Here is a 13,041-nt window from a genome sequence, read left to right on the forward strand (position 1 = left end):
TACTCACCCTCCTCTAAATTTATTATGATTGACATATAACATATTTAACGATATAAGATTTTTTTTAATTATATATCTTGTTGGACTTATGCTATTCAACTCATATTAAAATAAAATTCAGAAGAGCTTAATTAATACAAGGGTCACGGTCATACAAACATACAAGTGCTTATATACTATCTCCACCACAAAAGATTTGCATATTTCAAAAGTCAATGTGGTGAGTATCCATGCATTGTTAAGAGATATATTTTATGTGCTTATTTTATACAATGACGATTGAGTGTTACATGTAGCTCTAAATAGGTTAGGTTAGGTTTGTGTAAAAAATATTAGGTCTAGCTTAATCTATTAGTCTGTATAGGCCTCAAATTATAAATTTGATCTGAACTATATTTAAAAAATAAAAGTATTGTCCTAAGCCTATTAATCTGTTTAAGTCTATTAAATATTTAACAATTAAAAGAATAACTAAAATAATATTACTTTATTATTCAAAAGTATTAAAGTGATAATTTTATTTATTTTATTTAAAATAAATAATATAATATAGGCCGGCCTGTAGGCTTATAGGCTTAACATGTATAAAAAAGCCCATGACTTGTTTTCTAAATAGGTTTTTTTAAAAGCCTAAGTCTATTTTATTTTACTATTTATAATAGACTAAGCTTGATCTAACATAGGCTAACCGTAGGCCTATAGGGAGGCCGAACCCATTTACACTCCTACCTATTGCTCTTCATACACCTTTACATCAAGCAATCAACAATTTAAAAAAATGGAAAAAGTGTTTTCATCTGACTAAAGTTATATTTAGTGAACCCAAAATGACGTTGTTTTATAGTTGAAAAATTAAAAAATTAAAATGATAAAGACTAATATAACTCTAGAATAAATTAGAATTACAAAAATACATTTTTCTTAACTCAAAACGACATCATTTTAGACTGACTGAAGATAAATTATCTCTAATCACTGGAGAAATATTAAACCCTAAAAATTTTTGTATATAACTTAAGGAAGTGTTATACTTACCACCAATGAAATTTATCATTTCTTATCACCAAATCTTAACGTTTAATTTTCGTCAAACTAATGGTTATAATTTATTAAAAATTAATAATTAATTAATAAGTGTGACCCAATAAATTATAACTGATAGATTAGCAAAAATCAACGATTAAAATTTAATGATAAAAAATGATAAACTTAATTGAAATATTCCCCGATAACTTAATCATTTGTGTTATATTGCTTTTTAATAAAGGGTAAAGTGTGTGTCATTTTAAACGATGTAAAGTTCTGTCATTTTAAGAAAGAGAAAAAGATAGATAAAAGAGGAGAGAGAGTTGACAAAAAAATAAAAGTGTGGGTCCCACCTCTTTGTGAGAGTAAAATAATATAAATTGTGTCATTTAAAATGATAAACACTTTTCCCTTTAATAAAACAACTACATCTTTGTTTACCAAAAAACTACATCTTCATATAAATAAAATGAGATAGATTATTCTACCTACTATTTTTTTTGTCTAACTTTGTCTATCATTCTAAAATATCATTAGACCAGAATTTTAATTAACATTTATTTTTCTCTCTTCTCTTTAAATTCTGATCTAACGATACTGAAGAGTGATAGATAAAAGTAAAAAAATAATAATAAGTAAAATAACTTATTCTAAATAAAATAAGATAGTAAAAAATTAATTTTTTTTAAATTAAACAGACATTATGATAATAACACATTTAATAACATTACATATTTTAATTATACACACGCTTCATCCACCCATTACTGACTCGTTCTTCCTTTATTGCAATTGCCGTCGTTTCAACAATGCCTTTGACCTTGTGCAATTTCGCATCCTCTCTCTCTAACACCCTTCTTCTACTTCTTCTTCAGCCTCAACAACCATAACCATTGCAACACCACAGCGTGACCCATTTCTTATGCTACTTTTCCCTACCCTCTCATCGTGCTACCCATCATCACCTTCGCTTCTCTGTGCAAATTTTCTACCTCTGCAAAGTCTTAGTGATTTCAGGTTCTGGGGTTGCTTTCTTTTCTTTTGTTTTCTTTTGTTTTGTAAGGTCGATTTTGTTACTGTGGAAACTTGCTTGTGTGAGATACAACGTTGGAATATGTGGTGTCTCATGTTTTTGTCTCTGTGGGTTTCGGATCATGGGTGCTAAGGTTTTACAACCTTCTGATCTCATCTTCAAGAACACCACAATACCAAAGAGATTCCAACAATTCGGGTTTTTTCAAGATCTAGCTGAGTCAAAGTCAAGTATTCTGGAATCACTCTGATGGACACGAGAAACCCATCTGAGAATTCTTCCAATTTTGAATCTTTCATGTACAATTCATCATCACGCAGAAGTGCTATGTCCATCAAGTCTAGGAGTTTTGGTAGAAATTCAACAAAAGAAGTGACTTTTGGCCACTCAGGATCCAAGCCTGTTAGGTATGGATCAAAGGGTGCTGATTCTGAAGCTCTCAGCATGTCCCAGAAGGAAATCAGTGATGAGGATGCTAGGTTGGTTTATGTTGATGATCCTGAGAGGACAAACGTGAGGTTTCAATTTGCAGGGAATTCGATTCGGACTGGGAAGTACTCCATCCTCACCTTTCTACCAAGGAATATATTTGAACAGTTTCATAGAGTTGCTTACATTTATTTCCTTATAATTGCCATTCTTAATCAGCTCCCTCAGCTAGCTGTTTTTGGGCAGGGTGTTTCCATTATGCCATTGGCCTTTGTCCTTCTTGTTACTGCCGTGAAGGATGCATATGAGGACTGGAGGAGGCATAGGTCAGATAAAGTTGAGAACAACAGGTTAGCATTTGTTTTGGTTAATGGTAAGTTCCAAGAGAAGAAATGGAATGATATTAGAGTTGGTGAGATCATTAAAATCAAAGCAAATGAAGCCATTCCTTGTGATATTGTGTTGCTTTCAACTAGTGACCCTACTGGGGTTGCTTATGTACAGACTCTAAATCTTGATGGAGAGTCTAACTTGAAGACTAGGTATGCAAAACAAGAGACTCAATCTAAGTTGAATGAAAAGGAGAGGTTTAATGGGTTGATTAAATGTGAGAAACCCAATAGGAATATTTATGGGTTTCAGGCCAACATGGAAATTGATGGAAAAAGGTTGTCTCTTGGGTCCTCCAATATTGTCCTTAGAGGCTGTGAAGTCAAGAATACTCATTGGGCCCTTGGTGTTGCTGTATATTGTGGCCGTGAAACCAAAGCTATGCTCAACAGCTCAGGAGCTCCATCTAAGAGGAGTCGTCTCGAGATTCGCATGAACTCTGAGATCATCATGCTTTCATTCTTTCTTGTAGCTTTGTGTACAGTCAACTCAGTTTGCGCTGCTGTTTGGTTAAAGCTCCACAAGGATGAGTTGAATCTCTTGCCTTATTATAGGAAACTGGATGTTTCTCAGGGGAAAGAGGAAAGCTATGAATATTATGGATGGGGAGTGGAAATCCTTTTCACATTCCTAATGTCAGTTATAGTGTATCAGGTCATGATCCCCATATCCTTGTACATTTCGATGGAACTTGTCCGCGTTGGTCAGGCCTACTTCATGATCCGAGACTCTAGAATGTATGATGAGGCAACAAATTCTAGATTTCAGTGCAGGGCTTTGAATATTAATGAAGATTTAGGGCAAATTAAATATGTCTTTTCTGACAAAACTGGTACACTGACTGAGAACAAAATGGAGTTTCGATGTGCTAGCATCTGGGGTTTTGATTACAGTACTGGAAAAGCCAGTCTTGAGAATGAACAATTTGAATACTCTGTTCAAGGTGCATTTCCTTCTTCAAATATGTTAGTCTGTTATAATGCACTTTTAGCATTAAGTATATTGCATTTATTTTTTTACCAATTGACATGACATGTTTATTTTGTGTCATTATTTGCTCTCAGGGGATGGAAAGGTCTTGAAGCCAAAGATGAAGGTGAGTGTCAATCAAGAGCTTTTGCAATTATCAAAAAGTGGATTTGCAAATAAAGACGGGAAACGGATTTATGATTTCTTTCTAGCACTGGCAGCCTGCAATACTATTGTGCCTCTTGTTGTTGACACATCTGACCCTACAGTCAAGCTGATAGATTACCAAGGGGAATCACCAGATGAACAAGCATTGGCATATGCTGCTGCTGCCTATGGTTTTATGCTTATAGAACGAACCTCAGGTCACATTGTTGTTGATATTCATGGACAAAGGCAAAGGTAGATTTTTTTTTTTTTTACATAATTACTTTCTGCTTCAAGTATGGTGGAGGGTTAGACCCGCTGTTATTCCTATGTTCCAGATGGTCATTTTTTAGTCCTTTTTCCCTTCATTTCCCCCACTTCTTCTTGTCCCTTTCTTTTTTACTTTTATTTATTTATATATACATATATTTTTATTTCATTTTATTTTATTTTATTATTTTATAAATGTATTTTTATTTATTTATTTATTTATTTTTTATTTTTTTTATTTTTTTTTGTTACTTTTTTTCAACCGTTTTGTATCTTTCATGTGGGTTCATCTACCACCGACCCCAATTAATTTGGGATAAAGGTGTTGTTGATGTTGATGTTGATGTTGATAATTACTTTCTGCTTCTTTTTCTTCCTCAGACACATTTTTCATTGGCAATCTGAAATAATTTGGTTTTAATGGCTTAGTATTAATATTGTTTAAAGAGATAGTAAAAATATCTGCATACATTTTTTTCCCTTGGATTTTCCTGTTTATGTTTATGTTTTTTTCTATATGTTACCGGTACTAAAGTTTTGCATATGTGTTCTTCATGTTTATTCTTCCGATCTGTGGTGATATAGTTTGCATAATAAGCTTACGCTTCTTGGTTATTACCTAAATAACATGAAACCTCCTTTAATGAGGTCCCAAATCCCATGCTTGTCCCCTTTTTTAATGAATATTCCCATTATGGGCTGTGCAGGTTCAATGTCTTGGGTTTGCATGAATTTGATAGTGATCGGAAGAGGATGTCAGTTATATTGGGGTACAATGAAAATTCTGTGAAAGTTTTTGTCAAAGGAGCGGATACAACAATGCTTAGTGTGATAGATAAATCATTGAACATGGACGTAATACAAGCAACTGAAACCCATCTTAACTCTTATTCCTCTGTGGGTTTGAGGACACTTGTTATTGGGATGCGGGACTTGAATGCTTCAGAATTTGAGCAATGGCATTTTGCCTTTGAGGCAGCAAGTACTGCTTTGATTGGTAGGGCTGCTATGCTTCGCAAGGTTGCTATCAATGTTGAGAGCAATCTCTGCATATTGGGTGCAACTGCCATCGAAGATAAACTGCAGCAAGGTGTACCAGAAGCTATTGAGTCTCTAAGGATTGCGGGTATTAAAGTATGGGTGTTGACTGGGGACAAACAGGAAACTGCCATATCAATTGGCTACTCCTCAAAACTCCTAACGAGCAAGATGACTCAAATCATAATTAATAGCAACAATAGAGAGTCATGTAGAATACGTTTACAAGATGCCCTTTTCAGGTATGGAAGAAACATGGCTGCATCTGGGATTACCAACAATTCTGAAGGAAGTTCTGATGCTGTTACAACTCCGACAGCCTTGATTATTGACGGTAACAGCCTTGTATATATTCTTGACAGTGAACTTGAAGAAGAGGTAAGAGCCATTAAATCTAGATGGTGTTTACAATGTATTTCATGCTCATATCTTATGTGCTGATTTTGCCCAATGCTGTTGATTCCAGCTCTTTCAACTTGCAAGTAGATGTTCTGTTGTTCTCTGTTGTCGAGTGGCTCCATTGCAGAAGGCTGGGATTGTTTCCCTTGTGAAGAATAGGACGGCTGACATGACGCTAGCCATTGGAGATGGTATAAAATCTTCTGTTTACTTGTTTCAGATTATGATTTCACTTCAAAAATAAAAATGAAAACAAAATACAAGAGCAAATAAAATGAAAGAAAAAAGAAAAGAAAAACCACTGGTCGAAAATAAAGATTTAGTTTGCTTGGCCTGATACATGTTTCATTTAAAATAATCTCTACCATTTATATTTTGCAGGTGCTAATGATGTATCAATGATCCAAATGGCTGATGTTGGAGTTGGCATCAGTGGACAGGAGGGTCGGCAAGCTGTAATGGCTTCAGATTTTGCAATGGGGCAGTTTAGGTTTTTAGTTCCTCTCTTATTGATACATGGGCATTGGAATTACCAACGACTGGGTTACATGATACTATACAATTTTTACAGAAATGCTGTCTTTGTTCTTGTCCTATTTTGGTAAGTATATTTCAGCAAATGTATATATGTAGATGCTTTCATCATGCAACTTTTAATTTGAGTATGCCACAAACATCACCTTTATGAATTTCTTTTTCTATCAAGAAAAAAAAAGTTTCTTAGTTCTTGTTATTGGACTTGATGTACTTCTGAGCATGTACTTCATTGAATCTACTTGGTGATTTGGATACAGATGTAATATGAAACCATTAACATGTCTTCCCCTTTTGGGATAGTTGGTTCATGATATGGTATTGGAGCCTCTATGACCAAGTGCTCTAAAGTTCAATTCTTGTCATTTCCACTCTTTTAATGAAAAGTTAAATTTCAAAAGGTATGTGGGCCGGTTATAGTACACGCTTTAAGCCCAAAGAGCTCCTACGTGAGAGGGGTGTTAGAGATGTAATAGAAAATCATTCATGTAGCTTCTCCTAATAGCTTAAGCATTTGGGCTAGTTGATTTATGACATTTCTTCTATGTTCTATTTTGTGGTTTTTAATCTGCTCAAAACTCACTATAATTTTGGATAAAATGTGTTTAAAAATAATTTTTAAAAAAAAATGTGATTATAGGCCTTTGTGTCTATTAAGATTTATGCCTCCAAATATTAACATCTTTGTATTTTGTTATGTGTCGTTGTCTTCTAGGTATGCACTCTTCGCTGCGTTCACTTTGACAACTGCTATAAATGAATGGAGCAGCATGTTGTATTCAGTAACCTACACTGCATTTCCAACTATTTTTGTTGGTATTCTTGACAAGGATCTTAGTAAAAGGACTCTCCTAAAGTATCCTCAGCTTTATGGGGTTGGGCAGAGAAAAGAGGCCTACAACCAAAAATTATTTTGGTTGACAATGGCCGATACTTTGTGGCAAAGCATTGTTGTCTTCTTTACTCCTCTCATTGCATATTGGGGAAGCACTATAGATGCAGCAAGCATAGGAGATCTTTGGACTCTTTCAGCAGTCGTTTTGGTTAATTTGCACTTGGCCATGGATGTCATAAGGTGGAATTGGGTTATTCATGCAGCCATTTGGGGGTCTATCATTGCAACTTTCTTTGGTGTCATGATTATTGATGCTATACCGATACTTCCTGGTTATTGGTATGTGCTTTCTTTTCCCATTTACTTAAAGTTTTTATACAAATAAATTAATGTGGTAGCCCACAGGGAGAGGATAGGCATATTTGCAAATGTCAGATTTCAAGGAATATGCTTGTTCTGGTGTATACATTATTAATTATTTCAATTTTCTGTTGTCACTTGTTTTCCTTTGGTGTTTATTTTTTGTTTCTCCAATTTTCATGAGTTATAGTCATGTCTGAGAACAAGAAGACAGTATGACTTCAGAAGAAGAAAACATGGAAAACAATAGCATGTATGATTATAGAGGAAAAGTAGTTGTTTTAAGTCACAAGCTACTTTATGCATAGGTTTATGACATGTCTCTGCTCAATTTCGCTTTATACCTTTAAGTAAGAGAGAGGCTGAGCCTTGAGCAGTGATAAAGTTGTTCCTTTGTGACTAAAAAGTAACGTTCAAATCCAGAAAATAACATTTTTGCAAATATGCTAGGGTATGACTGTTACAAGAATTGTCCTCACCTCTACTCTCACTAGTCGGGATTTAATGAGGAGTAATTTTTTTAGGTAAAGATAGCTTTAAGTAGAGGTTAGGGAATTTGGTTGGGTTATATTTCTAGTTCAGGATCACTAGATGCTCCGGGTGTGCAAAAAAACTTAATAAACTGAACCGAATACTGAACCAATCGAATCGCACCAAATGAACCACATTTTTTTGAACCAATTTGAGAATCAAACTATTTTTCAATTCAGTTCTCGAATTGAACCACTTTACCAATTCAGTTCATTACGGCTAAAAACCTAACCAAAATGAACCATACCCTTTTGTAGGAGTGTGAAAAAACCAAATGAACCAAACCAAACTGCAAATCAAATCGAACCACACCACATTTTTTTGAACTAGTTTTTATAACCGAAACATTTTTTTTGAACCTGTTTAATAACCGAACAATTTTTTAAAACTGATTTGATTTGCCTGAAGTGAACCACTATTCGGTTCGGTACGAACCATGCAAACCCCTACTGGATGCAGTAAAGTCTATTGGGGCTGAGTCTGCTGCTGTAAACATGGTGCAATCCTGATGGTTCTTCATGACTACTAAATTATAGTAATAGCCCATATACTGTGTATCAAAACTCTTTTTGTCCTTCCCCTGTAGGTAACATGATCCAACACTTGAGGCCTAGTCTGCTTAATACTAAACCTGCCTTATTTACCCCCAGAATCTAATGTTGAACCTGATAAAAAGCATTTTGCAATTGTTAGTCTTAAATCATTCAAATACTAATTCATTCATTTTTGAAAATTCCTTTCACACACAATTCACTGTATTTTTTTTTTTGCTTTCCTTGCCAATTGGATCTTGTTTTCTGATACTGACAGCTTGGATATCCGGATTGCAATAATTGCCTCAAATAAGTGATTTTATTTTATGCTTTAAAAACCTTGGAAAAAATTACTAGTTCAGTAACAATCATAGGCAAAGCCATTTTTCATCCAATGAGTTATGTGCTGTCATTCACTGCATCTTAAGATTTTAGAAGCCTTTGCAATCCTATATTATTTCTATACATAAAATCTGACATTTACATGTGTACAAAACTTTGGCAGGGCCATCTTTCATGCTGCAGGCACTGCAATGTTCTGGTTGTGTTTGCTTGGAATTGTGATAGCAGCATTGCTTCCTCGTTTTGTTGTAAAATTTATCTATCAATATTATTGTCCAAACGATATTCAGATTTCAAGAGAAGTTGAAAAGTTCGGGGATCAAGTCAATGAGGTTGGACAGGTAGAAATGCATCACATCCCAAATGGTCCACCAAGATAACAGAAGTGATCTTGTCCCTTTATTTGTATCATTTCTTTTGTAAAGTTACATATTATATAATAGGCTACGTCAGAGTATTTCTGTTGGTTGCCCCATTTCATTGTTTTTCTATCCAAAGGATAGAGTATCGGTTGTATGTTTATTCTTTTGTATCGATAAATTAGCCTGTTGTAAATTGACATTGATCATAGCAGAAAAAGAAGAAAGTTGTTTACACATGTTACAAATTAAATTTTAACACGAAGAGTTGAATTCATTGCCTCCTTGATGATGTTAGTTTATTTTACCCTTGGATTTTCGTTTTTTCTTCTTGGCAATATTGGACATGATGCTATTGTTCTTCCCTAATAATATGATATTGCTGGCAATACATATAGTTAAGGGGGTGTTTGGTATCGGAGAAATTTTTTATTACTGAGAAAAAAAAAAATCTCGGAATATGGATGGGTAATTTTTTTGGCCCGTGTAAGTTACAAAAAGGTGTTTGGTAGGCAAAAAATTTATTGAAAAAGTTGGGTTATTTTTACTAATGCTATGTTTGGTTGACGGTGAAATATTGATGGAAATGTGTTATGATATTACAAAATTACTCATATTAATGGTCAAATAATGTTAAAATATTAGAATGACAGTTAGCAAACTTACATTGGTATCCACTGTAGTTTTCAAAATTTCTGATTCCAAGAAATTTTGCTGAACCTCTCTTCTCTCTTCGGCATTAACCTCTCTTCTCTCTTCGGCATTGGGGACTCAGATTAAAAAAATACCACATTTCAGATTGCAATTTTTTTTTCCATTGCCCAGTACAAAGCGAAATGTATGGGAGGAATATTATACCGGTATTCTCTAACTTGAAGACATACCAAACAGGATTAATATATTTCACGTACACCACTTCCCCTACATTTCTATCAAATTTTTTATACCAAACACCCTTTTAAATTCGTGGGACAGAACTCGCAAAAGTCATAACTGACCCTTCATTATTGAAATTTATGAATATTTATAAAGAGAGATAAATACAAAATTTTCACCCTACATCCCTTCGTTATTCTTTTCAGTAAATACGTAAAGGGTAATTTGAAAGTGTTGTTTCATTTTTCTTGATTTGGCAAGTTGAACAGTTTGTTTCCCATGGTTCAGGGTTTTGTTGTTGCGCCATCTTGAGTCACTTTTTTGGGCACTACTTGTTCTACGTAAGGCATGTTCCAAGTTAGAGAACGTGCAATAAGAATTTTTGGAAGAGATATTCATATTCATATTCATATTCATATTCATATTCCCGATAAGCCCAAACTCAGCACAGATTCAAACTCGCTTACTCAGATTCATCCTCTGCCTCAACCCATCATGTACTCTCTGCTAGAGCTTAGTGAGTGGTTTTTTTGTTAACTCTATTTCATAGTGCTAATATCATGTACTCTGGGTCTGAATTGAATGCTAATCCTTGGATAATATGTACTGTTTGATTGCATTTAGTGATAATATTATATCTTGAATTTCTGTAGATTTATCTCATGTACTAATTTAACTCTTTGAGTTCTACCTTACATATTCCTACGTGAGGTCCAACTTCCAAGAGCATAACTATGTTCAAAACTTTTAGAATGAGTATGTATTGCCCTTTATTCTTGAAGTGACTTGTGAGAATTTGCTAAAGAGCAAAACCACATCACATAATTTGAGGTCGTACGCTAGAAAATCAAAATGCTCCTTTGCAAATGATAAATTCCTAAGATTGCGACACGAGGTCACTCAAATTAACACCATTAAAATGAAAACAAATTAACACTTCATTACTTAGTTGCTTGAACAAAAATGTAAATTACAAGGAAACATGTATAATTATTCTCCAGGTAGCTTAGTTCATGCCATGGGGCATGAATAAGAGTCCGTTTGGATAAGTTTTTGTTTTTGTTTTTTTTTTTTTTTTCAAAAAGTTACTTTTTTCAGGAAAAAAAAACACTTCTCACTTTAAGTTCGTTTGGATGTCTGTTTTTTAAAAAAATAGAAATCACAAAAAAAGTCAAAAATTTACTTTTTTTAGAAATTAAAAATTTAAACTTCTAAAAAAAACAGAAGTCAAAAGTTAAATATTTTTTTTCAAAAATTAAATATTTTTATAAAAATATAAATAACTTTAACTTTTATAAAAAAACAGTTCTAAATGAAGGAAGAGATAAAAACTACTTTTTCTAAAAGTCCAAACAAACGGGCTCTAAGTCTATAAGTAAAGAGAAAATCAAAGAGGACATAAACATTTGAGAACTTAATCCTAATTACAAAAGCTAAAGTAAAAAAGAAAAAAGAAAAAAAAGAAAAAAGGAAGAACAAATTCTATAAATATTTTTGTTGTTGGAGGTCTCCAATGGAGAGTCATGCCCCTCTTCTTCAATAATGTGATAACAGTCCTTTTTCTTTCCCTTTTCATCCACAGATCTAAAACATTTCTCTCTTCTTGATCTTGATCCAATGGTGTGTTGTTGGCCAGCTACATATTATCCTTTCAAAATTTTGTTATGCGTTTTGGGAGAATTAGGTAGATTTTATTTTCTCTATCATCCAATGGTGGTTGTGTTTCCTTCTTTTGCACTTCTAGGTTTATGAAAGGATACCTACCTTTAGTTTTTTTTGTCCAAAATACCTCTTGAAGTGTCTTCAGCGTTAGTATTTTTACTTCGGTTATTAATTGCTTTTAGAAGCTCATTTTTTCATGTCTTCATTTTTCCTAAACTTGGCTTCCTACCCATGTCTTCGTTTTTTTATCCTATCTTGTCGAATTTTAACCCAAGTCATCTCGAAATAGGGTAAGAACAAGATATGACAATTTATCCTATTAGGTTGTGAAAAAATAAAATGAATCAACTTCATAAATTTATCATATCCTATTGATAGGGTAAGAACAAGATATGACAATTTATCTTATCATACCCCTTTATTCTAAGGTAATTTATTTTCTATACACATATAAAATATAGGTAAAGGATTTCTCCAGTGGAGATAAATTATCTCCGATTAGTCTAAAATGACTTTGTTTTGGGACGAAAATCAAAGTATTTTTGTAATTTTAATATATTGCAGGGCCATATTAGTCTTTATCATTATAATTTTTAATCTTATAATCTTAAAACGGCATCGTTTTGAGCTCACTGTAGATAATTGTATCTCCAGTGACCGAAGAAATACTTTTCCCATAAAATATATGAGAAAAAGAGAGATAAAGAAAAAATATTAACTCCACATATTTTTATGTGTATATAAGAGATAAATTTATCTTTTATTACATTGGAAACATTAAACCCTTTATTATATCCCTTGAATGTCGTGGAAAAAACTCGTCTCCAGTTTATTGCCTAAACTAGTCGTGTATGTTGCAGCTTTTTTTTTAAAAAATAAAAAATAAAAAATTCGGGTGAGCTTGGTGAAACTCATTGTCTTTGGATTAGGAAACATGTGTGACACTTGCGTTCAAGAGAAGATGCAGAAGAAAACTCATGACAACAACGGCGGAGAAAGAGAACACAAGACGCATAAAACTAGTTTAGAAAGAAAAAAAAATTAAATGCTCCGCATCATAAGGGTTTATGTAAGTGTAACTACAGGCTTTACAAATTTTATTTATCACACCACAACGTTTTGGGTATATCACTTATGAGTTATTAGTGATTATTCGATTTTTGTGTAATATTTTATTTTTTTAAATATGAGCTTCACATAAAGTGTGTTTATAGCATGAGAATTTTTTTTTTCTATTGAATAATAAAATTAAAACCCATTATTTATAGGGGCTTATTTTTCTCATTTTATTAGAGACAAGTTTGCTTT

At 33.3% G+C, this 13,041-nt stretch overlaps 1 protein-coding gene across 2 annotated transcripts; it reads left to right on the plus strand.

Annotated features, from left to right (window-relative positions):
- Nucleotides 1-1,819: 1,819 nt before the first annotated feature.
- LOC133302674 (phospholipid-transporting ATPase 1-like) lies at nt 1,820-9,422 on the plus strand. Of its 2 annotated transcripts, XM_061502489.1 has the most exons (8): nt 1,820-2,838; nt 2,965-3,821; nt 3,943-4,249; nt 4,972-5,680; nt 5,769-5,892; nt 6,083-6,302; nt 6,951-7,409; nt 9,000-9,422. In XM_061502489.1, the coding sequence occupies exons 1-8, from the start codon at nt 2,309-2,311 to the stop codon at nt 9,214-9,216; spliced, it is 3,423 nt and encodes a 1,140-aa protein (XP_061358473.1). In that variant the 5' UTR covers nt 1,820-2,308; the 3' UTR covers nt 9,217-9,422. The 2 variants fall into 2 exon arrangements, with proteins under 2 accessions (XP_061358473.1, XP_061358472.1); XM_061502488.1 differs by having other exon boundaries at nt 1,820-3,821.
- The last annotated feature ends 3,619 nt before the right edge of the window (nt 9,423-13,041 follow it).

This window comes from Gastrolobium bilobum, unplaced genomic scaffold (genome assembly GCF_033153095.1).
Source record: "Gastrolobium bilobum isolate Gb01-03AN ecotype WA unplaced genomic scaffold, APGP_CSIRO_Gbil_v1 utg7258, whole genome shotgun sequence".
Lineage (NCBI taxonomy): Eukaryota > Viridiplantae > Streptophyta > Magnoliopsida > Fabales > Fabaceae > Gastrolobium > Gastrolobium bilobum.

Excerpts from the sequence above, each read along its gene's own strand:
- LOC133302674 (XM_061502488.1), top strand. The coding sequence starts at position 2,309 with ATGGACACGAGAAACCCATCTGAGAATTCTTCCAATTTTGAATCTTTC. Across the intron at positions 3,822-3,942 it reads ATTTGAATACTCTGTTCAAG|GGGATGGAAAGGTCTTGAAG; the intron begins GTGCATTTCCTT and ends ATTTGCTCTCAG. Across the intron at positions 5,681-5,768 it reads ACAGTGAACTTGAAGAAGAG|CTCTTTCAACTTGCAAGTAG; the intron begins GTAAGAGCCATT and ends TGTTGATTCCAG.